Source organism: Centropristis striata, chromosome 15, assembly GCF_030273125.1.
Source record: "Centropristis striata isolate RG_2023a ecotype Rhode Island chromosome 15, C.striata_1.0, whole genome shotgun sequence".
Classification (NCBI taxonomy): domain Eukaryota; kingdom Metazoa; phylum Chordata; class Actinopteri; order Perciformes; family Serranidae; genus Centropristis; species Centropristis striata.
In genome coordinates, this window is record NC_081531.1 from 31,480,515 (window position 1) to 31,507,144 (window position 26,630).

General features: G+C 38.8%; 2 protein-coding genes across 2 annotated transcripts in view; one reads left to right on the forward strand and one right to left on the reverse strand.

Annotated features, from left to right (window-relative positions):
* Positions 1–14,427, reverse strand: part of nrg2a (neuregulin 2a) — an 83,304-nt gene extending 68,877 nt beyond the window's left edge. The window contains exon 1 of the mRNA XM_059351631.1: positions 14,016–14,427. Within this exon, the coding sequence (XP_059207614.1) occupies positions 14,016–14,424 (409 nt within the window). The 5' untranslated portion in view covers positions 14,425–14,427. The remainder of the gene's footprint in view (positions 1–14,015) is intronic.
* A 7,865-nt stretch (positions 14,428–22,292) lies between these two features.
* On the forward strand, positions 22,293–26,289 carry puraa (purine-rich element binding protein Aa). Its single transcript, XM_059351669.1, has one exon. The coding sequence runs from the start codon at positions 22,352–22,354 to the stop codon at positions 23,207–23,209; it is 858 nt and encodes a 285-aa protein (XP_059207652.1). The 5' UTR covers positions 22,293–22,351; the 3' UTR covers positions 23,210–26,289.
* Positions 26,290–26,630: the final 341 nt, after the last annotated feature.

A 26,630-nucleotide genomic window follows, 5' to 3' on the forward strand; every position in this document is an offset into this window, starting at 1 on the left:
AGCATGCATAAAGCCTCCTTCATCTTAATGACAGATGTCATGTGAGTCTTAAACAAACCCCTTGAAATAAAGTGTTACCAATTATATTATTTAATAATAAATAAATATGATATTGCTCTGTTAATTTAAAATTATATTAACCCAAAGTTGTCATTCCAGATATTTTTAAAACAATATCAATTTAGAAAAACACAAAAATATGCACGTGTAAAAATATTCCACACAATAGACACGTAGCAAGCATGCAAAAGTTGCAACATTGCTCAGGTTTTAACTTGTGTCCTGCACTGACATTGGCAACGAGACAATGCATGTATTCTTTAGAAATTTTGTGTGACATTGCACTATAAATAAACTGCAGCAGTGGTTGACATTGAAGACCTTAAGCTGTTTACACAAACCTTTGATACCCTGCGATTGAGCATCACTGCAGACATCTATAAAACCAGTTTATGGAATATTATGGAATGTGTTTTCTGAGGCGCTACGCCCACAGCGAGAAAGATCCATGAGAGAAAGAACATGAAAATTTGTGCCCGCCAGCTTTACCCTCCCTCCTTGGACGGAGCAATAGCAGGTTACTTCTACAACATGCCAAAACAATGTTGATCTCAACAGTAATTTGTGTGATCCTGACACAACTGACAACAAGGCTGGTGTTACGGGCAATTATACTGTTCATAAAAAGTATCCGTCAACTGTCTCAGTGTGAGTTTGCAGAGATAACAAGAATCAGAAGTGTGTAGAAAAAGATTTCACATGCTAAAGTATCCATTTTAATATATCTGAGGGAGCAAAACTGCTTCATCAGGTTTCAGATCATTGAAAAATGAGCTTATTTGGGGTTTTCAGAGGTATGCCATTTACATGCATTGATCCAGAGCTGGATTACTGAGCTAAATAGGGTTAATAATGGAGCTGTCGATAGATGTAAACAAAGCCAAATGCATATGAAAGAAGCTTAACAGCCCTGAAAGAAATTATTGGCAGCGATAGTCATCCCATGTATTAGTCAATCTGTTGGCCACGTATATGTAGTACAGATTAAAGGCATAAAACTTCTTTATTTCCTGAATGTAACACATTCCAGACTCAACGCCAAAACAGGCGGACAATAATGTTTTATTAATGGTGTTGAATGATTGATTTGTTTTCTGTTCTGGGGTTGTTTTCTGCTTGCAAATCTACAAATCCCTGATCATGCTAAAATAAAATACAGTACAAGAGAAAGAGAGCTTTTTTCCCTGTACAACTCAACTCATATTTCTATATTATCGATGTGCAATTTATTTAGCCACTGATTTCTTGTTTAATTGTGATACTATTTGTGGCTTTATAGGGTTAATTTTTGTCAACATCCTTTCATGCTGTGCACAGAAAAAAACGTTTTAAATATTTAATTACATGCACTGGCTGCAGCCTGTGAAGGAAGAGTATTGCAGCCCAAGATAGCTGAAAATTACTGAATGATTCAAAAGGCACGGAAAACTTAAACTGCCTTCACAAAGCAGGAGGATACAAGTTGTAAAGAGAAGGCCGATAGAAACAAACTAAACAGTTGTATCAGGTGGGGAAAATATTTTAAAGCAGGTTATGTTTTGGGGATTTGTCTATTTAAATGTTGGTACATGTTTCATTTTGTTCAATGTTAGTAGTGATATTTAGGACACCATGTTGTATTTAAAAGCAATTGATTCTCAGCTATGGATGTTTTTATCTACACAAGCTATTACTGGGCATCTTTTTGACCTCGGTCCAACACTGTACATGATGGCTTCTCCCTGTAGGACACCATTACAGTTAGTTTAGTCAAAAGAACACACCAGCTTATGGCTGACTGCAGTATTAACAGCACAGGAGTAACACTAGAAAGATGACCTCCTTTTGTAAACAACGTAAAATCCAAATGGTAGTAAGTTCACAGTTGTTATCCTGTACATATCTCAAAGGCTGTGCCGTGACTGTGGGCTTTTGAGTGTTTTTGACACAGCTCCAGCCGCAGGGGCAGGGAGTCTAACAACTGCTGTGACATTCCCAACGGACTCATCCCTTTCAACTTTTCGGTGTTTCTCCTGCTTCCTGATCCTGATCATATACTGCCTCATTGTGGTGAAGGCAACATTCTTCAGAGGGCTGAGAAATTCTGAGTCCTAATTGTTGGAAAAGCAGAGAGACTGGGTGTAAACTGTAATGCTTTTTGTTGGAATGCTGTTGTTTATTGCGACATTTACTGAAAAAAATTACAGTTGTAGGGTTAGCTAGTACACTAAAGAGTCAAAATAACTAAACTATTTAAAAGATTTTTATCAGTGTTTAAGAGTTATTTCATTACTGTGACTAGCAAAACATCCATAATTAGTGTTATTTCATTGCGATTGCAACTTTAATGTGTTTCCTGTTCAACTTAAGACTTAAGAAATAAAAGCTAGATCTACAGTAAATATAGTAAATATAGAATCTACGCTCCAGAGCAGATCTGGGCATTCGGCGACCCGGGGGCCACATCCGGCTCGTTTTCTGTCCCTGTTTGTGACGTTAGGAAATAAGAAATCAATACAACCACAGTGCTTTTATTTTGAAGGCGATTTACTGATGTGCTTGCTTGCACACGCACAGAATGAGTTTCACAAAAAGCACTGAGTTACCTTGTTACCTTGTGAAAAACACTTAGGGCCTTTTACATTAAATTAACAAATTGCTGGTTTACTGCATAACATACATGCTCTTTATTGATTTTGTGGTTCAAATGTATGATGGGTTTAAAATAAATAGAAAAGTGAGATAATGAGTCTTTACTATTTTTTTACTGCTATATTTGACTTACTTCACATTAACATAGTTTTATCATAATATGCATTCTTACCAGTAGCAGCTCAAAACCAGATAATTTACTGCTTTTTAACAAGCAATGAAATAATATTGAGCAAAATTTTACTGGTCCAGCCCACCGCTACCTTCGCAGAATCTCATGTGGCCCCTTTCATTGCCCACTCCTGCTCTAGATATTCTACATATATCATATACACCCTCAAGCTATTTAGCAAATAATGCAACATGTGACATTTCTGATGGAAATGCTTACTCATAGCCCTAATCAAACATCCAAACGACCGTCCAAAAATGAAGCAAAAAATCACAATAAACGTTATTCAAAATACAAATGGTATTGTATTTGTTTTAAGTTGTTTACATGACCCCTGTGTTCTCGTTCTTATAGTCATATCGAGGTCATCTCATGAAGGGACCCCTAAGTCACGACTCAAGATAATCCACAGACCTTGTTTTGAGCATGTAGGCATTATTTTCTTTCGATCGAACAACAACCACAGACTGCATCACAGCGCAGATGGAAGTGTGCATCTCCTCATAGACTTGTGGACATTAGTTCATAACGAACCGATACTGCTAACTCCATTAGCACCAGTGAGCAACAGATCTGCCAGGGACACCATTCCTGTTAATGTTAATTAATGAGCCTAAAAAGAAAATAGTTTCTACATGAAGCTGCTAGCAACAAGGTTAGTGTCTGTTTTGGTGTCTTGAGTAAGTGGGTCATAATTTCTGGAAGGAGACATTGAAGTTGAGTTTATCTAATTAATTTACCAGAAGGCAGACATCTCTACAGCTGATATCTTTAACATTTGCACCAAAACAATCCAGAGTGATAAACAGCACAAAAGAAAAATGTGTATGTATTTTTCATTTCAATTTGGGGTTGAACGGTCCCTTTAATGCCAGCGTGATCAAATCACATCACTCCTTGATGACGGCATGACGTAAAAACAATAAGGTCAAATGTTTTTAATGTAAAAATATAGAACAATCCTCATTTTAGCTGTTTTATGTTATATATGAAACCTGTGTTCACATGTGCAGCATGTAAACATCTTCATTGAGCATGATTGTGTTTTTAAAGTAAAAAAAAAATGTAATTTTCACAAAAAAAAATGTTTTGGGTTTAAAGCGTTGATCTAGTGAGTCAAACTGAAAACATAATTATCAGTTCATAGAGGTGAGGTTGTGCTGGAAAAAAAAACGATGCCAACATGGCAAGGTAAATATTTTTTAAGTGGTATAGGCAGAATGAAAAGGAATCAAAAACAGCCAAAATAACCCAAAACACCAAAGGGTTACAGAATAATTGCTTAATGTAACTACAATTTGATGTTCTACATATTCTGGAAATATTATATTTACCTCTAGTTATGTCGCAAATGATGCAAGGAATGACATCTGTGATAGAAAGGCTTACTCATAGCAGTAGATGTCTACACAACCCTCCAGTAATGGAGTTAAATGCCACAGTAATCATTTTACTAATAAAAGAGAGCTGAGGAACATGGTACAACTACTGAGATGACTTTAAGATGCTTACATGACCCCTTTCTTCATCTTCTTATAGTCATATCAAGGTCATCTCTTTAGGTCCACATTAAAAACAGCCACAGACTGCTATTTAGTACTCTGATATAAGGCCTTTTATTCAGACATGAATGACAAATATCAAATGATCTCATGTCTTATAATGAAAGCATAAGACAAAGAAAAATCGACCACCAAAGCCGTAAGACATTTGCCTGTCCTCACTGAAAATAGTGAAATTCTGTTCCAAATAGTTCTGCTGCTCCAAAAGCAGCTTTCATACCATTTAATATCTCAAGCCAGAGATTAATGCAGATTATTTGGTTGTGACATTATGTACTAACTGTAAGACTAATCTGCATTCACACCACCAGCAGCCGACCCAATGCTCCTCAGTCTGACGGCGGATTTCAGCCAGCTGTTTGTAAGCTGCAGTGTTGCACCAGTGCTGTAGATGATACAAATGATTTAAGAAACATGGTGTTATGAATAAAATGCAAATGTTTCTGTAGTTATCAAAGAATATGTTGCTTTGTGTGTCATGTAGCCTTGGTTGATAAAAGTGAGCCTGAATCTCATACAGCACAAGTAGCAGATAAACCAAGAAAATATCTGCCACATTCATAATATCTTTTAGTCTTTGCTCTAACTATTGAACCTACAAAATCACCTTTTAAAAAATGCCCAAATTCAGCAGCATATGTGTTGAACAAATGGTATGAACCCAAGAATTGCTGCAACAACGTATGGGACATAAGACATAAATTAATTATCTGCACCCTTATACATCTTAAATGGTTTAATTAATTGATTGATTAAGTCACTTTTATTGTAGATTTATGACTAAGACAACTAAAAGTGACACACGGTGCTGAGCTGCATCTAACGTTTTCAGGTCCCCAGCTTTCAGATGAGAACCTGAAGACTTCAATGTGGCATTTATTGTTGACCTGCTGAATTCTCAATAAAAGGGGGTTCGAAAACTAAAGGTTAAAACACAACAAATCTTAAATTACTAAGCTGACAAAGATACAAAAAAAGTTTTCGGATTCATCCAAAATGTCAACACACAGAGACGAATGTGTTTTAAATGGTGAAGATTTTAACAGATAGAAGAAATAAACTGTCTGCCCCCCCTATTTTACCACTCATTTTGACATGACCTCTCGCTGGTTGTTATTTTGTCTCAACATCTAACAAAAATTCTTTGAAAATCTCACTAAAGCAGTTTGCAGTTATGTGGAGCATATGACTAATTTGATATCAAATAACAAGCCTTAAACTGCATGGCCTTGCAGACTTGTTCTTATCCAGCTGAACTTGGACTAAGCCCATTATTCTCCATGAGCCCAGACATAATTCTGTATTACAGCATGGAAATTTATAATCATCCAAAGCATTGCTTTGGTGTGTGTGAAATCAAAGGGCATGTTAAACAGACATTCAAAACTGTGGAAAATATCTGTCACAGTAGAGTGGTTAAACCACTCATGTAGAACTAAACTCCTGTTAAACCAACCATAATGGCTGGTACTACTTTAGTTCTGTGGTGAAGCACATCAGAAGAGAATTAAGAGGTGATAACAACTTGGTTTTGTTTTGTGTCCAGAGCTTTCACAAGCAAACAGTGCTGGGGCTCATCAAAGCAAAGCGTTTTGCATCAGGTGTGGATCTTTTGTTGTGACAGGAGTATGTACAGAATAATCCCAGGTTTTTTTGGCTTACAGTAGTCAATCAAAACACAGGGTTTTTTTACTTTCTCATTTTTGTAAGCCTTTTAGGATTGTAATCCTGAAAATCTCCACAAATCTCACAATTCTTTGAATTCCTTTCAACCAATATGAACTTTGGAGCACCGTAACTGGCATTAAGATTATAATGAGAGGGAAATCAAACAGAATAAAATCAAATGTTTTTTTTCCACAAGCCCAAGCGACATTGACAAATCTAATTTTCTTTTACTTTGTTTTCACTTCAGTGTCTCAAATTTCTACATCGGCAGGATCATTATGGAACCTTGTCACCGTCCTGTGATCATGATCTCATCTGTGACGTTATCACACTCTGGATATATTCATCGGATGTCTGATTGTGTGAAAAGCCAGACAAGCTGCTTCGATCTCTCTGTGACTGCTAACTACAAACAACTAACTAACTACATGTAGATATTGAAAAACCATTGAGCAAGATATAAACCCAATATGTATTTTTTACAGCACATGGTAGAGACCAAAACAAACACACCAGGAGAATGAATATGGCCTTAAACACGACTTAAAATGAATGCTAATGCTGTCCAGTGTTAGTGGGATGTACACTGTAAAAAAAAATCTGTTTAATTTACGGTAAAATACCGGCAGCTGTGGTTGCCAGAACATCACCGTAAAAAATACAGTGAGCGTATGTAAATGTAAATATCAGCAAAAACTGTAATTTATACTGAATAATCCCATTACTTTTAGGATAATTGTGTCATCGTGGAATTTCTCCATTAACTTTACATGAAAAATGTATATTTTTACAGCAAAACTGTGTGTTTTCTACAGTTTATGGCGGTAGAATTTAAAGTTTTTTACTATTCTTTGATTGACAGTAATTAAAAGTATCTGCTACGGTGATGTACAATGTTTCATTTTACAACCTATTTCTGAAGCAAATTGACAGTGTTTTTCTGTTATTTCTACAAACATTTTTTACAGTGTATAAGGCAACTATTTGCTAACACAATTCTAAAATTAGGTTTATATGTTTGGCAGCTTGTTGTGATGTCCTTCTGCACCAATAAGTCTAAAAAGACCATTTAAAGTAAATTTAAGCCCCCTAGTTTTCATTTATATTGTGCCCCATTTTAAATGAAAAAATGCATATTTCCAAATGTAACACTTACTCTGCAGCTGTGGGACTTTGCTCTGATATACTGCCTTATATATTCACTAGCACCATGACTGGGTCATCCCTATGTTCCCAGGGTCCCATGTCTCTTAATATAAATTAACACTGTAAGAGATTGGCAAGAGCTTGCTTTGCAATTTCAGCATCTAAAGTTAAGAAAACCGACCTCTAACTTGACATTAACCTGTAACTGAGTGTTTTATAACAATTACATTTTTCATTCACTCTTACTTTTTTATGCTAGAAATGCAATAAAACTTGTTTTACAAATTCAAACAAGGTAGGGGAGTTATTCCACAAGCATGCAACATTCATCAGCATATTGTGATAAGCCACTGGCTTAATGTAGCACATGTATATGCAAATACAAAAAAGCATGCGGAAAACAGTTCAGTAAAAACTACATTGAGCTATCAATGGTATTTTTGCATAAAAGCAAAGAAATATGTTACTGCAGGCAATGCCAGCACAACATTTTGGTTATTTTGTTATGACAGACAGCTTAACTTAACCTCATTGTTCTTCAGTAGACTAGATCCTCTTAATGCACACCCGGTTTTTACCCTGATTATTGCAGAGCTGTATTAGTCTTAGCTATACAGCAGTATACATGCTGCACACATACACAAAATAGAACTAGCATCTGCACTTGTCTATGCATTTGGTGACATAAAAAAGTACGAAAAACCAGACTACATGCTACAGCTTTTATGCTATTGTTTTAGAATAAGTTTGAAGATGAAATGCTGAGATGGCTGTACACAATATACGGATCATTAATATGTTTCAAAGTCTGAGCATGGATTGCCTCCACATGGCTCTGATTTCATTCCCAACTCGTCATATACGGACTCCTGTTGACGTCCCCTCTGGGTCACTTCTTAACTCACTGACTACTCACATACTTCTTTACATAAATATTCCTAAAGTCGTGTTCAGCATCTTTTAAACATCCCATATTGTAAAAACTGAGATTTCAAAAAGAGATTCCATCTCTTTTTTTAATCATAAAACAGGTCACTGTAGAAGTATCGAAGGGCTTCATCCACAGAGAAATGCTCAGTCTCGGTCTGTATTCAGAAAATGCCTTTAAACGGACCGTTGTGACCTCCATAAGGTTGTGATGTCACAATAAGTCGTGGCTTTAGCCCTGGCTGCAATGACAGTGCAGAGACACCGAAAGAGCGGAGAAAGAAGACAGAGAAAGACTGACCAATCAAATCAGTCTGGGCCTTTTCAGAATAAGGGCTTAAAGAGACAAGTGTAAGTATATCAGACAGAAATAATAGGTTTTTGTGGATAACAGCACATAAGCATGTTGTAGTAGAGCCCAAAATACAAATATGAACCTGAAAAGCAGCATTATATGTCCACTTTAAGACAAATAATTATACTGTATGAGCTTTTAGTCCAGTTAAGAAAGTGTGATCCAACATATTTCTGAATTTTTTAATGGATAATGAAGCCTAGACTGATGCAATTTGAAAAGACTGCTGAGTACACAGTGCTTCAAAGTCAATGCTGAGAAGACCAAAGTTAGAGCAGAACAGGAATTTTAAATTCCTCACTCCTGTCTTAGTCATCTAACCTCTGCAAACATGCATCCTTCTTAAGAGCTTCAATGCTTTACAGGATAAATGAATCAACGGACGCTGTAGTGGACGAGACAAAGCACTGGCTTACACCATACTACTACCAAACACACAAATCTGTCTTCTGCAAACAGGTTTCAAGCATGACTCGGAACCAGTGCACCTCAACTCTACAATGAAAATGTCTCTGTCGCTGCAGAATTGTGACATTTGTAGACACAAAAGATAGAGATTCAACATGCCCTCTCTTTTATAATAATAGCTTGTAATTTTGTCTTTAGAAATGTGGAGCAAAAGTCTGAGTGATTGTGAGAAAGTGCCTAATAGGAGAGGAAAATCAGGGTCCAATTACTGAAAATGGCCATGCCATTTTTTTTTCATACATCTTATAAATATACATCAAGCTGACTTGTCTGAGTAGAGTAGCGGAGTAGAGATTCAGCAGGGCAGAAAGTCTACTTAAATGACCCAGTGAACATAGAAAACAATCCCCGCAAACATACAGTCGAAACAAATCTATGTTTCCTGCTGGTCAATCTCATTAGCCTGTGCCTCTGCCGCGAGCAAGAGACACTAGAGCATTGACAGTTGAAAACACTTCAATCATTCTTATCTAAACAAACACACATCCTGTACACGACAGTAATCTTGGTGGTGGGATACAGTAAATGGGCACCTTTGTCACAATCAACAACTGTTTGCTACATTGCTCTTGAGTGCACCATTAGGGTATGATGGCCAGCCCTGCAGATGCTTGTTGATTCAAACTTGTGGTGTAACAGCAGCACCCGGTACCCATCAGCAGCTGTCATTCAAGTTCTATGTCTAGCTCTTCTAAGAAGTCTCTCAATTCACAGAAAGATGCACAGCTTGGGGCAAAAATACTGCCTGTCTACCACCTCAATGCAGCAGCTGTGACCTGCATCCAGTGGGACTTCATGGTGACAGATTAGTGATAAGAGTGTGCATTCACAAAAGATTGTTACATTCATTTACTTCAGAGAAATAAATGGGCCTAATGAGCGACAAATAATTCTCACTCACAAGAGTGAGAAGCGTGAAGGCGGTTTTAGGGCGATGTGTTACTCCTCGACTCAGATGACCTTTTTTTGTGCATAAGTGTTGCAAGGATTTTTACTAACACAATGCTCCCACCAGTCTGCACACGCCCACACACATGCACATACAAAATGCAATTATGTAGGTCTGCTGCATGAGGTCTACGGATAGACAAAAGCTAGAGCCCTCACCAACCACATTTGTTTCATTTCACAGAATTTTGATTTAGACTGAGCCATGAGGGACACAAACACTATTCTCATGCTAAAGAAGAACTAAAAGGCAGATGTGACATATTTTAAATGATTGTTATTAGTACAGCAATGTTAGATTATTTCCAAAAACCATATCCCCACTCAATGCCATTTTTTCCTTCCGTCATCTAATCTCAGTAGATAAAAAAACAATTCCTCCAAACCAAATGACCACATATGTCGTTTGTTCCAAGAGCAAGAGATAAATACATCCTCATATCTAATAATAGCATGTGGTTAAACAGATGTTCTTGGTTAAATTTAGGAAACTAAACTACACGATTAAGCTTAGTTAAGCTTAAATTAACTACTGCCAAATGTGAGGAAGGCTTAGTTAAGGTAGCTACATAGGTGACATAAATGTGATACAGAACAGGATGTAGCTAAGCACAGAAGTTAAATTACATGCGTAACTTAACATAATACATTTGACTTCTGGCTTCTCCAGAGACAGACCAAAATCCTGTGTTTGTTCGACCCCTTCACTTCAAATCCCTTCCACTCTAAGTGGACTTTTCAGTTTGTCTTCTGTGATAATTACCATGGCCACTGGAGGGTGTCGTCTAACAATCAACAATAATATGACTTGTAATAAGCTGCTTTACAAACAACACATACAATGTTGTACATTCTTATGCATTGCCAAATACTATACTATTTTTTTATAGACTGTACTCCCTCCAAAGAACACCCTATATGTCACAACAGCATAAGACATCCCATATTTACTACATATTGGTTTTCTGTAGATAGTGGCACCCTCCAGTGGCTGTAGTAATTATGAAGAACGCAAAGGTGTAAAGGTTGATAAAGAGTGTGAAAGTAAAGGCAAAAGCAAGGATACAGAGTATAAAGAATGACAAAGTTAACTTAGTTTAACATGACATACAAACACTAGTCTTCTTTGTCATCTCCCCTAAGAGTCAGTGTTGTTAGTTGAAGTATATTAACTTCACTTCTGTGAGAAGCTACGTCACACTATATGTCACCCATGTAACTACCTGACTTCCCGTAGTTGCATCCATTTATTTTACTTTTTTAACCAATGATGTTTTCCGTAAGCAAGTTGTTTTGTTGCCTAAAACTAGCTAACAAAGTGTTTAAAATGGCAGAGTACCAAGCCAACCAACATATACTCAACAGATATAAAGAGAAGAAAATACAAAGTGTGCACTGAGGAATAGGTCATAGGGTCTAATGTCATTTCAGGCTGCTGCGATCATTCATCATGAACCTTTTAACTCTGCGAAACTTGTCACTCTGGACTTCCAGGAAATACAATACTTTCTGTTTAGATACTGTACTTGACGAATATGTTCACAGTCTACATTCCACTTTTTTTCTTTACAGCACAATAATATTAGAGACGATGTTGCAGATCCAGTTTGATACGACATGATCTGCTTGAGACACTGGCAGCCAGCATGAGAAAAAAGATTTGATAGCTTAACGTGAGCCTGTGTTTGCATATGTTCATAGTAATCTATATGGAAAGCGCACCATTTCTGGGTGTTTTCTTTTCTATTCTGGCAGGAACCCAGAGCTCCCAGCTGACTCCTGAGGAAGAGGTACAGGTGGCAGGTATTGTTGATAGCCTGTTTTTCGTGCAGCTGGAAGACAACAACTGCATCACTTAGAGAGCTGTACAGTATGTACGTTCAGTCCCCTGGCTCACACACTTGGGAGCTTGTGTGCCTCTGCAGAGACTCATGGGGAGTTTAGGATGTGTGCTAAGTGGACCTGAAAGCAATATTCAGGCCCAGACAAAGCTGCAGTTCAAGGTTCAAGGCTTAGATGTAATTCCCTAAAATACAGATGCACTGCTACGGTGTTAGGGGGATTAATATGAGGGAAAGAAGCCGTCAACAGAACATTGTTGTTCTTGAGTCCCTGTTGAGTAAGGGAAGGAGCTCAAAGGGACAAGATGTCAAGGGACCGACTGTTATTCTGTCTGTATGAAAGGCTATGTTTAAAAAGGCATGATTAGGGAGGAGGCAGGGTCAGAAAAGATACAGTGATGAGATCAATTACACTGAGTAAGTGGCCCCTCAACTACAATAGCCCACTAGAGCAACATCAGCTATGTTGTTGGGTACTTTGAACTAAATAAAAGAGATCTACAGAGGAGTAGAAAGCGGGTGTGGCAACTCTTAGTGAGTCGGCCGTGCCAGTTTGATCACGTCACTGACAAGCTTTGCTAAGTGGCAGAAGAATTGACGGGGGATGTTTTGGCCATTCAAGGACCTCAAGAGGTAATAAGGTCCATTTTGTGTTACCTCTCTAATGGGATGATGAGTTTAAAAGCCAGAGTGAGTGTGGCAAAATCAAGACGAGAGGGGAGCATTTGTGTCTCATGAGTACAGGCTAAGAGGATTTAAGAAGGCGGCAGTACAGGGCACACATCATGTTCTAGGCCACAACACTAGGGTGGAAGTACAAATGTGAGTACCGTACGATGACAGGAAAAGAGATCTTTGGCTCAAAGTATGGAAGATGAGTGCCTTACATTTTGAAGTAGTGTTGCAGGCTGAACAGCATGGGACATTAGTTGTAGACACAAGTAAAGAAGTGGCTAAGATCCAGTTACAAATAGTGACTCTATATTATAGCTAAACTAGTAGAGACTCAACTTACTTAGGCGAAGAGCAGGTAAGACCCTCTCTGTGGCACCTGAGCAGCTGACAAGAGGCTCTAACAAATGTAGTGACAGAGGGCCCAATGAATTCTGTCACTGAACACAAATGTGTGTGCATCCACATACATATTCAGGTTAACTGCTCTATTTGTGTGCACCATACTGCATCAACACAAACGCAACAGTATGCTGCATTGTTTCTTAACCAATAACTCGCATAGCCTTAACAAAATGATCAGCCTTGATTGTTATTTGTGAAATCTTAAAACAAGCTATGTGGAAGAGAGGGAAAAAAGCATTGAAACAATATGACTTGATTATAATCAGAAACAAATAATTCACTGAAAGTGATATATATGATTATTATTAATAAATTGTGCCTGGTGTGATGTAAAAATGACTCCCAAAGGGCGACATCTACTGACCAAAGTTCGTCCCTGAACCACTTGTGCATCGTAAAAAGAAAAAGAGTTTTGGGTTGTAAAGTTGATACATTTTCAGCAACAACCTCCTAGTTTGCAGTTTCCATGTACAGCAGACATGGCTAGCCATCTTGTCCTGAAGAGGCATGTGTGCATGCAGGACTCAGTCTACGGTAGGCTATACCTTAGTGTGGGGGTATTAAAGCATTAAAGCAGGGCGTCAGCCTAAATATAGCCCAGGAACCAATTTGCTTAGGGCAGCGTGATTTTCCACACGTGATCCCGGTGATACAGGCCGCTGTCCCTGGTCCTGAAATCTTACCGGCTCCATTAAATGCATGTGCTTTGTGTTTGTATATGAAGCTGCTACATCTTTGTAAAACAGAAATCTGAATATGGAGCCTACGAAGTAAAAAATGCATGAGAATTTGACTAAAACGTTTAGAGTGTAATGCGGGTTTGCAGGATGCAGATAGTTCGATACACATAAACTGCAATTCCTCACCAGCAACAGTGCGAGGCGCATGTCTGATGCAGTTCAGGGGAGAGAGAAAGAGAGAAAGAGAGTTTGATTGATCATGTGGGCTATGGGAGCCTGCGAGAGTTGTCGAAAATTGCTGCATAGACGCCCCTTAGGCACCTATCTGGTACCCACTGACTCCAAACCATGCCGTGGTCATAATAACCACAATTCACCAGCGTGTGCCTGTTACCCAAAGCCCTCAGCCAGCGGGCTGCTAACAGAGCGTTCATTCTTCCGGGTTGGACTTCACCGGTAATCCACAATACATTAACTTACCGCAGTCCTCACACAAGATCTTCCCAACATCCTTTTTTAGGCTCTTCACACTCGTGTCCCGAGGCGCAAACGATGCCTTGAAAACCAAGGGCTCGTCAGTGGGGTCCATGAAAAAAATGTACTTGTGGTTCTTCTTCACTTTGGTGCACGGAGCCTCAGATCCAAATTCCCCCACGGTGACGAGCTGTTCTCGCTCCAGACCCCCGCTGTTTAGGGGCCAAACATCCAGCACTTTGACATTCACACGGTACGGCTCCGCGGAGACGTTCACAGGCGTAGACTGCACCTTGCCCTCGATAACCACGGCGGATTTGTAAACCTGGTCCTGCAGGGAATTCAAACTCGGGGAGTAGCAGGCGAATGAGACCCCGATGACCAGCATGGATAAATGTACTGAATCAAGCCTCATGCCGCCTGCTTTGGCTCGGTGGTCGCTGGTCGCGTTGCGGCAGGGCTCTCTCGGCTGCGGGGCGATGGCGATGGAGCTGGGTTGAATGAAGAGACAGCGAGTAGGCTCCAGTAGCACGGCAGCGCGGCAGACCTTGCATAAGTGTCCATGCCATCGGGATCCGCTGCTTTTTCCGAGTGATTTTCAATGGGTAAACAGCAGCTTAGAAACGGGGGGAACCGCGGGATGAGGCTGGGTTTCAAAACCAGTCACTGCTTTCTGCTAATAATAAGGCATCGTAGATAGGCGAAGCTAGGAATCGGCGGATTCTCCCCTCCAGAAGATGCCCCTTATGCTGCCATAGTAGCCTTAACTGCAAGACGACGCCACTCTTATCTTTGCCCAAAAATTGCAGTGGTGGGGTACCGCTATGATGCTTTTCTGTATCATCTGCAGCGGAGGGAAAAGACGCAAAATGCTGCAGTGAAGCACAAGTTTGGTAGTCCGGTCGCAAAAACATAAGCCACGTTTCATTCCATAAAAATAAAAGATTTGTGGTCGGCAGCTATAACGCTAATACGGCGCCTTCCACCGTGGCTCTCTCTCCGCCTCCCCCACTAGCCAGACGGAGAGAAAATAATGCCGATTGCCAAGGGGCTCCGTCAACAAAAACGCAGGATTGGAGCACTGAGATGCAGGCAACCGATGGACCAAAGGGTCGATCTCCTCTCTCCCAAAACCCAGTTACTGTATGTCAGTCACTCCATGGTGTTTTATCAGCGGCGATCTCACGTTATAATGAATCAAACGGAATCCTAAATCCATGACTGTCCCTCCTCAAAATCGCATCTTACTGTAGCCAAGGCATTGCTCCAAAAAAAAGAAAGAAAAAAATGAAATAGGTTCACAATGAAAAATGCAGCCGCATATAGTCCAGTGGGCCTAGAAAAAATCATATGGCTGCGATGACTAAGGCTGCGAAAGCGTTTCAGATTCTTCAAGAGACTGTTTTGAATGAGTTTTGCGTCTCATCCCATTAAGTCATGCCCTGCATTCAGGTCACATTCGCTGCTCTGCCTCTGAAAAAAACTGATGTTGAAGCACCGCATTAAATCCATACAGCTAAAACAGCTGCAATATATGTGCTCCAAAGTAGAAAAGATAAACATTTAAATCACTTTAGAAGGAGGAAACTTAATAAAAGCATGCTTCTCTGTGTTTTTAATATTATATTTTAATGTGTTCATGATATGGTAGCTCTGAGGGAACACTTTGACACTAATATAATTAAACATAGGGATATTTAAATATTTGATTATCATCAGTGGTGATGTTTAGGTCAAATTATTATAATAATGGTTTGGTTTAAATGCCAAATAGAATGCGGATACAGGATGTTGTACTGACAGTATCCACAAAGAGCGACATCTGCTGACCACAGTGTATTTATGAGCCATTTGACACGCACTTGCTGTAAATGCTGCTGTAAATCAAACAGCAAAAAGGTGCTAAATTAGAGAAAGCAGGGGTCCCAATTTCAATTATATCCAATAAAATATGCTCATCATGTGGCCCAGAGCAATACATCATTAAATTGTATTACACTAAAAGTTTATGATTCTCAGAACAAGCACAACTATATATTTAATTCTTAAAATACTGAGTGTATTTTATGAATGTAATAAATACACATCTACTTATGTTTTCATTTATGCGCATGTGCAGCAGACCGGACATAGACCTGGCTGCTCTCCGTGGTGCTGAAACTCTACAAGCCCTATAAATTAGACCTATAGTGCTGATGCAAGGCAGGGCATAAAATCATTTATTACTGTGTGCAGTCAACTCCTATTTCCTGTATCTGGCAGTGTGTTTTTCAACATCATCACAGGAACAGGATGTTGTGCTTATGTGTAACACGAGATTCAGAGTGAGATAAAAGTCATAAACTCAACCGCGAATTGCTTAACGTGTTGATTTTCATGCTCACGTACTTCTTTAGACGCTGCCCCCAGGTACAGTTAGAGTTCTTCACGTTCTTTTCTGTGACTTTTATTTTGAAATTTTATTTTGAAAGCGCAATTCACATCTGTTTCCCTTTATTTCGCTCTCTTCATTCTCCTCTGTCGTACTCACAGGTGCAGAAGTCAATCCTGATGTAAGTAGCCTTCACTGCTGCTATGGGATAAATGTTACGTTATTATTAAGTTCTTTATATTTATTCATATTGATATAGTTATCTTATTAGCTTATTATTTACAAAAAAGTTATTCAGTATTTGTTTATTTATGTACAAGTGCAAAGCAACATTTGACATACCACTTCCGTATATTACACTGTGCGACATTAACAAGAGTTATACATAATGTAAATAAAAAAGCATATTTAAATGTAAATGTTTTAGTTTCTGGGTTCTTTTTACTTTACTCATGCCTATAGGATGCTTTTAGGAAGCATACTGAATATTTTTCTAATTATTTTTAACAATGTAATTTTCTTGTCTCTTTTTTGGAAAAAATATTAATGTGCACAATAAGATCACAAAAACTGAAAAAACGAGTTACCTACAATGCTGCTGTTGGATAAATGTTAGGAAATGCTTAAGCTTTCTCTCTGTATTTTATGATGTTGTACTGACTAGGTGTTACGTGCATCTTTATTGTGTTAATGTAATGTCAGTGAGGATTTGCTAAATGGCTAGCCTTGTTAAATTGCCTGTAATGTTATGGGCACACAGTTAAAGTGGTTAATGTTGCCTTAAAGCCTTAAAGTTGAACTTTAAACTTCACATTGAGTTATATAAATTGAATTTATACACTGTGAAGATGCCACTCATAGATATCTTTAGTTTATCATTTTAATTTGAAATTACTCACAAATATGTATACCTTTGTGTTTTATTCAAGCAACTAAAGTATAATGCACCGTGTAATATCCTCAGTCTGCCAGTTAAGAGCTGAAATAAATCTGAAGATGTGTGTTCTCTACCGTGTAGTGTTCGGTTACTCCTACCAACCAGTTTTAAGGGTTTAAACCCAAACAAGTTGTAGGAACAGCTGCCTACCTGTTACCATCAGAAGGCAGAGGCTGCAGTTCCTCTGTATCACCAAGAGAGGGCGCACGTTCACCACACAGTGCGTGTTGACATCAGAGGTGAAGCGTGCGGCGTTGAACGTGTGCGTGTGTCGCTTTCCCCGTGCCACGACTCGCCTGTTTCTTGTCCATCTTGTGAAGCAGAGCAGAAGCAGTCCTCCGCGGTGTCACACAGCCCTCCAGAGTGCATTCACATGTGTCCTCTGCCGCGTCTCGTCTCCTGCGGCACGCCGGTGAGGCTTTAAGGGCGCTCCCCCGCCCCCCACTGCAGACAGAGCGGTGTAAGGTACGTTATGGGATCTCGCTTGAGTACGGCTTTATTTACATGTCATCCGGATTGTTTTACATGTCCTGCAGCATTTTAACTGTCCCTTACGTGCAGCCGAGTATGTGTCACCGCTCCGCAGTTTACAGAAGCGGAATATGCAGCATGCGGCCGTGCGTCTCAGATAATAATGGAGCTGCGTTTGGAGCAGCGCCACTGCATTCCGCTGTTTGGATGTAGGGCAAAACTTTGTGAGGTGATCACAGCGGCTGACGACATCCATTTTCTTTCCTTTTTTCCCTTTCTTTTTTTTCTCTTTTTTTGAGGCTGAAATCTGCGATGGACTTGGACTCGGCATCGTTGATTCTGATTAATTATTTAAAAAATGGTCTGAAAAATAGGCCACGTATTCATTGATGACAGTTTAATTAAACTGACAGGTTGTTTGTTGTCTTTCGGAGGAACAACGACACAGATACAGGGTCTAAAGCCTATTATAGGTAAGTAAATTAGAAATGTAACGTGTCCTATGGGGAGGTTTTGGAGTAGAAACTCCTCTAAAATTCTAAAAGGTTTTCTTTTGGTCAATTGAGGCCTCAAGAGGAGAGCGGGTGGCATATTACGCATACTCATGTACGAATGTAAGCCTACATATACATGCATATTTAATACTAAAGCAAGGAATTTCACTATGCTATAACCTTTATGAATTATTTGCCTTTTTTGCATGCTTCCAGACTCCTGTTTACCTGGAGAAAAACAAACAATAAAAGAGCACGTCAGTGGCACAGTACGTCAAGCTCCAGCTTTCCTTGAACAGCAATTATAGAAATTAACATAAAGTTTTAGAAATCAAAGGAAGTTTACTATGAGATGATATAAACCACCAAACGGATGGCATGAAAAACTTTTCAGAATAAAGGCCTACATCATACGAAGCATCAGGCTGAAGCATAGACCTACATTTCCCTCATTTTAAATTATTTAATTCATTTTTGTCAAGTTGAATGCTGTTTTATCTTATTCAGATCACTTCTCTAAACATTAGGCATGAGGTGAAACAGGACGAAAGGAGAGGAGAGACGGAAGGCCTGGCGACCTTTGCAGGGCACATCTGAGCGACTTTATTTAGCAAATCTAAACTGAGATGGACGTTAAATACTATTGTTAAAGAAGAGAAAATCAGCTAAATTATGGTGATACCTTTAGGCCGACATGCTCACTTCACCAGATGACGGTGGAACTAAAATCAAAAAATGGCCCATACGTTAAATAATAAAATAAAAGGAGAACGTTTAAGGCCTTGTTATATTTTTTATTATTAAATATTTGTTTTATTTTAAACTACAACATATTATATGTTTATTTTATTTTTTTGTATTTCTGGCCTAAATGAAATGGAAATAATTAGTTCAACTTTAACTTTCTTCAGCATTCTGAATGAAAATCACAATCTATACTGGTCCATTTAATATTATTTCATGTTATATGCTTATTGATTCTAGGATTATGTCATTGTTATACTCAGTAAATTGTTGTAAGCTTTAATATTTACAAGAAGTTATTCCGTATTTTTTATTTATTTATGTACAAGTTCAAAGCAGCATTTAAAACATTTTTAAATAATAGGAATTTATTAATATTTCACCGTGTGACATTAACAAGAGTTATATATAGTATAAATTAATACAAAAGTATCTCTAAATTATATTATAAATAAAGATTTTAAGTGTTTTAGTTTCTGGGTTGTTTTACTCTCCTGCAGGCCTACAGGCAGACCATAAGACGCATACTGAACAGAACATTTTTTTATTTATTCTTAGGAATGTAGCAGAGTTCATTATTTATTTAAGAAATAATAAAAATAATAATAATAAAATATTCTGCATGTTAAAATAATAAGATCACTAAACCTGGGGAAAAATCAACGTCACATGTCAAATTACCGTATTAACCCATCCAGCATGAGCAGCCTATAATAAAAGACTTGTTTTGAAATAAATACAATTTTAAGGATCGATGCTCTGATTATTTTTATAAGTGCAGAACGAATATTGGCTGAAAGAATTCTGATTGAGCGACAAATTAAAAGTTCAGCTGCTGGTCATCGTTTATATTTAGACTATGAGGAGTTCAGCGCACAACAACTCTGAAGGCTTTTATGTACATAAATATTCTCCAATATATATTGCTTGTTTAAAACGAGATTATACATCGACAGAATAATCATATAGCAGTTTTACAATGCTAGGGTAGAAATAGGCCTACTCATAGTAACCTAGTAGTACCTACAGTAATGTAGATATTTCATGTTTCTCTCTTGCATATTTAATTTCACTAAAATTATGAGGCCTGGCATGTAAGAGCCAGGTTGCATTATACGATAAATTATCTTTAACATGCTAGAAAAACGCCGGTTTCATGATCGTAATTAACTCAGGCATCATTCTTTCAGCAATTTTCAAAATAAAACAAAAAGCCCATTTATCACTTTTTTATTTGATTTGTCAGGAATGCCAAAGTTGTTAGATGGAAATTTTATTAAAACGCTTATAAATTCATACACAGCAGTCGTACATAAACGAATGTATGCTATATTGGGGAGAAAACAACTGTATTATGTAGCACAGGTTGCATATGTTTTATGTGGAAGGTCTGTGCAGTCGCATTTGTTTCCAGGTGGACGAGAAGGAAGATTATTAACTGGAGAAAGTACCGCCAGCCTGGGGACAAGTGACCCCTAACATGTACATAATGTGTGGAGCCTATAAAATGTGATAACATATGCTGATTGATCACTTTTATAACAGAAATGCAAAACTAAAAATACTTTAAAATTAAAATAAAAAAACAGTCAAGAAATGTTCAGCTATTTGCAATCACCTTGGACATGAACAATATTATATCACATTTTAGAATATGGTCTCAATTATAATAGCATATGTGGGGAGGCCTATAATAATGCATTATCATTCAGTGACGGACTGTACTGTACCTGTACTGTACTGAAGCCTATTATTTGCAGGCATTTCCAACACATACGGCTTCTACTTAATGCTGCTGTAAAAAGCAATAAAGGAGCTCTGACAGTTAACGTGGCTTGTCTTATAATGCGATGGCAGCATGCAGTCAGTAGGCCTGATATGTAGCATAGAAATTGGCATATGAGCAGCATTACTGCAACACTACGCTCCGGTCAGCACTTGCATGAGGACGCATGGAAAATAGTCCCCTGAGAACAAGGCGTGGACAGGAGTCATAAAGCAGACGACTTTAGAGATAACGCGATTTGACTTGATGGCCGCTGCAAGATCAAAGATTAGAAATAATCCTGTGATTTGTGTTTCTCGTGCTCGTGTGCATGAGATGCTGCAAGTTTAGGCCCAGACAGGCTCCTGTTATATAATCTGGCGAAACTGTGTGTTTGGCCTACAAAGCACATGGAGGTGATTTTAAAGTGTATTATTAGAGTAGGCCTACTGATCTTTCTTTTCCCTCCGTAAGTATTTTGCTTCCCAAATGACTTCAAGAGGATCGCAGAAGAAACTACCAGAAACCACTACTTTTTTTCCCCCGTCCTCCTAAATATGGATATGTATTGCTTTTATTCTAATTTAAGGTAAGTAATGGCATTTTTTGACATCAATTTCTCGACACCGAGTTCTGAGGTAAGCTTTGCATTCCCGTAATATTGGGGAACCACTAGCAGAGGTTAAACGGCCCTTTTCGACATATGTTTGAAAATACTGCATTACCATGAAAAGCAACTTGTGAGTTAAAGTTGTGAGATGATAAATTCTGATCTAATTTAAAATGAAAAAATTACAGTGATGTTGCTTAATTTACAGTTCTGAAATAAATAACTGACATGAATAAAAGGTTGTCATTTTTGTATGTTTAGGCTCTATCATGGATCTATAGGCCTAAAAAAAAATCACTCGTTCTTATTTGTCTTGTTGTCGATGTGTATTACTAGTAGACAATTAATACAATGAAGGTAAATATTTTTGCAATATATTAAATTTGAAGACGAGGCCTAATGAGTGATATATTTTAAGAATTAGACTTAGGGAAGTGATTGTCATGTCGGGAGTTAAGAAATCAGCGAGTTTGGCCCAACTTTGTATGCGTAGGCTGCAAATAACTAATAAACTATTTGTGTCCCAATTTATCCTTTGTTTGAATTTAAAAATAAAAAAGCGCATTAAACATGCACAGAGGCACAGTTGGTGTGGGCAGAAGGATACTCCTCTGACTTTAAAACAAGAGGGCAAGTTGGGGTCTTTCCAGGTAGCAGACACGCTTTCATTTCATTTTCAGAGGCTCAAGACGAATCGAAACCTAACCAGTAGGAGGGAGACGCATTTCTTCTCTAATGTCTTCCGAACAACTGTTGGTTTCGTTTCAGTATAAGTGACACATCATGATATAACACCTTGCGAAAGAGAACTCAGCATCCTCGCTCTGCATTAACGTTTCCCCCTTCGCTTTTTATACCTTTTCTGTGCAGATCTCGCGAGAGTTCAGGCGTTCGGTGTGGCTGGCCGTGGCTTTGCAGCAGACAGAGGGAGAAGGCAGGCAGGCAGCATCATGGCGGACAGAGACAGTGGTAGTGAGCAGGGAGGAGCAGCCACGGGCCCAGGCTTCGGTCCCATGCACCCAGCAGCAGGAGGGGCGGGCTCGGCTTCCGGGCTCCAGCATGAGACACAGGAGCTGGCGTCGAAGCGGGTTGACATCCAGAACAAACGCTTCTATTTGGACGTTAAGCAGAACGCGAAAGGCCGCTTCTTAAAGATAGCAGAAGTCGGGGCCGGTGGAAACAAGAGCCGCCTCACTCTCTCCATGTCCGTGGCAGTCGAGTTCCGTGACTACTTGGGGGACTTCATCGAACATTATGCCCAGCTGGGTCCCAGCAACCCGGCGTTGCTTCAAGACGAGCCCAGGCGAGCACTCAAAAGCGAGTTCCTGGTCCGAGAAAATCGTAAATACTATATGGATCTGAAAGAGAACCAGAGGGGACGGTTCCTGAGGATCCGACAGACCGTTAACCGGGGGCCCGGTTTGGGATCCACGCAAGGCCAGACAATTGCTTTGCCTGCCCAGGGACTTATTGAGTTTCGTGACGCTTTGGCTAAACTTATTGACGATTACGGTGTAGAGGACGAACCTGCAGAGTTGCCAGAAGGGTCGTCATTGACTGTGGACAACAAACGTTTTTTCTTCGACGTCGGATCCAATAAGTATGGTGTGTTCATGAGGGTAAGCGAGGTGAAGCCAACGTACCGCAACTCGATTACGGTGCCCTACAAAGTGTGGTCCAAATTTGGGAATACTTTCTGTAAATATGCCGAGGAGATGAAGAAGATCCAGGAGAAACAGCGGGAGAAAAGGGCATGCGAGCTGCAGCAACAAGAGGAGATGCAGGCAGACGATGCAGACGAGGATTGATATAGAGAGCAAAAAAACATGCAAGAGTAATGAAAATAACAAGAGAAATATAATTAAAAACTCTACTGTATAAAGAAAGAAATCTAAAGATTTAACTGTAATGGTTTAACTCCAAGGGAGCATCACCCACAATATAAGAAACCTCCACAACCTGACAGTTATGACATGTTGTCACTCATCGCTGGATGTTACCCCACTTATCCACCATTAATACAGTAACAGGCTGCTAAACAAAGTAATAACATTATATTTGAACATTGTTTCCTACTTGACAAACAATATTGAACTGAGTGTTTATTTCCCTTATTAACAGAAAAACTTTTTGTACCAGTTAAAGCTATTGTAAAAAAAAAAAGGAAAAAAAGTGTCTGCAATGTTCAAATGGAATAATTGCCGAGTTCTGAGGGGAAAAAAGTGTTTCCTTTTCATGTGAGCTAATGACTTCAGCACAAATCAGATATTTTAATTTTTAAAAACCAAAATTCAAAAACTTTGTAAAAGGTTGTCACATGTACTTGCCATCCTATTCACCTTTACCTGTGAGTAGAGATGTGTTTACACATAAATCATATGAGGGCTAGGCCTGCTTTGGAAACTGGTTAGATGTCATGCAGTATAAAAGAAACATATAGGCATTTTCATCAAATGAAATAAGTGCTCTATTTGTTGTGCAATATGCATTGCATAAAAATCAAAGTTATTGAACTGGTCTGATGACGTTTGCCCGAGGCATTCAAAGAATATTAATATTGTAATTTTGTTTCAGTTGAAATTGTTGACATGCAGATGGATATATTATAGACTACCTTTGTGTCTCGTTGTTAATGCAATGTGTTCATTTTAAAAAGGTACTAAATGTGTAATCGATAGAGGAAATGCAGTGACAACATGTAGCAAATGGCCTGAATTTCAGATTCCTTAACAAGACAAACACCCTACACATATACTGTGCTGATTGGCTTAGTGGTCTGGGGGCAAGAGGCAAAATTCAGCAGAGCATTATTGGTTAGTACATCTGAAACATTTTGTGATCTTGTTCAGTCATAAAAGTCCAAATGGTGCCAAGGAGTGCTGTTGCTGCATGTTAATCTGCACTAAAATAGATTTCGTTGGTTTTCCCAAAATATTGGCTCAAGGACCCTTCCATACGTATCTTTATCTGCCTGTAGTGTACGAATCTCAAGTTGAGTACTGAGTGATTTCCATTAAAAGGCTTGGTGTAGTTATAATGGAAGTCGTTTTAAGCGCAATTTTTTAAAAAGGAGCTACCTTGGGAACAGTAATCATAATCACAGTATGAGGAGGGCCATTGAGAAGCACTGGGAAAATCCAGGGTGAAATGGGTTCGATTCCCCCGCTGGTGCACCTCCAGTGGTGTGTCTGTGGATTCACCCACCCCGACGAGTTTAACATTTGAAGGTGTGAAGCTCAGCGGGGGCTAGTTTAGACACATGCTCATAGCTCCACTATAGATTTGTGAGCCCACATTTATACCTGGGGTGATGAGATTCTGTTTTGGTCTAATTGTAAATATTTGGGCTGCCACACGGAAAACAACTGGTTCTAAACCAGTTCAGTCGCATCTCATAGATGTGTGATAGCAGTTTTATAAACTCTGTCAGTAAACTCCAGAGAAACTGGCAACAATCAGATAATGTCAGATTTACCTCAGCATTGAATTAAATGATTGCTCCCATGTTTAGATTGACTGGAAACCAGCAAACTAGACAGTCCTTGACCACCTATTTTTGGAGCCTCTGGTATAGCCTAAATGATACCTGATTGGGAGCATCCTCTTCAGCATATAAACAACCTGGTGCCTTACACACTCCGCATGCTTACACGCTGGCCTGGTGCTTTGGATCGCAGTTTGGCTTCTTTTTGTTATCGTTTCCTCTCTTTCTCCATTTCTGTGTCTCAGCCCCCTTGTGTGCTAGCGCACGACTCGTGGTGCTAAAAAGGGTTTGTTACAAACTCTTTAGAAAATTTCGGAGCAGAATATCTTAACTCTTTTCTGCTTCCTTCCTTCTTCCCTAACTTCATTGCCATCCCCATTCCCCAGCCATCCAGGTATCGGCCTACATGTAAACATGGAAGGGGGTGGTCACCTAGATGCAAGATGATGCCGAAGAGTTGGCTCTTCACTAGCCAAGCACATTAGCGGGGAGAGCAGGGGCTGATTGGGAACATCGGTAGTAGGCTGAAATGATGTAAAGTGTTGTTGGTGAGCCCCCTTTTGAAATGCTCGTTCTATGGCTTGGGTAGTTATGTGTAAGTTGTAAGTCGCTCAATTAATGGGGAGCAGCAGGCATGTCTTGTTTTGTTTTTTTGTTTTACGTAGTTTTACCTTTTCAGCGTTATTCCACATTATTTGTAATTTTGGAATGTTTTCGCCCACAAAAAATATATCTATTTTTTCTGTGCAGCATTTCATCACTGTGTGCAATATCGTATGTGCCAATGTTGGCAATATATGTATATCAATTAAATATATGATTACTATTTGAAAGCATGTGGCTGAATTCCATGTTTATTTCTCATGAAGGAGTTGTATGCCTTTATTTGCACTCAAAGCTCCATCCTGGAGAAAAATATAGTAAACCAAGGTCTTAGCAACCTGTTGGGTCAAGCAGTTCACATAAGTACTTTAACTTGAAATAGAACAACGTCACTGCAAGTATGCCTCTCTTTAGGAAAAGGGTACACTTGGCTTATGGGTTGTTGAAGGTAGACTTTAAACACAATGGAGTTTTTGTGAAAAAGGAAAAAACAGTGAAATCTCCATTTTAGCTTTAAGCTAAGTAAAGGTGCTTCAGTCCAATTCTCATTAAGGTGTATGGTGAACTGTCTTCAGTGGTTGTTGTGTGTAGCACTTTGCTTTCCCAGGTTAATGAAATGCCTGACCAATACTTGTTTTAAATGATCTCAACAAAGAATGTCGTTCTCTTATTTTTCTTTTTTCTTTTTTAAGATAAAGAAGTATTTGATTTGTTTATTTGGTTTTGATGCATTAAATATAATTTATGTACATTTGACAAATTTCAAAAATAAATTTAATTTACCCAATGAGGGAAAATCTACATTCAAAATGTATGTGTTTTTTTATGTTTCATTTCTTGTTAGAGGGGAAAAAAAACTTAATGTCTAGAATTCACTGATGAAAAGTTTCATTTCAATGTAGTGTTGTCCACAATGTCTGGCTCTACATTTACAATAATACTAATTACTAAAGCTTAATTTTACAGCCTTTAAAATTCAAAGTTTGCAATGACAAGTTACTGATGACTCGTGTCTTCTTAGAGATTTCTACATTAGTACTGTATGTATAATACCAGGCTGTAAAATAAAGCATTACTGTGTTCTCTAATCATCCCGACTGCTATTTGTGATCATCTGTATGCAATGATTGCTGTTCAGTTCG

Coding starts and splice junctions, on each gene's coding strand:
- puraa (XM_059351669.1), top strand. CDS start 22,352: ATGGCGGACAGAGACAGTGGTAGTGAGCAGGGAGGAGCAGCCACGGGC.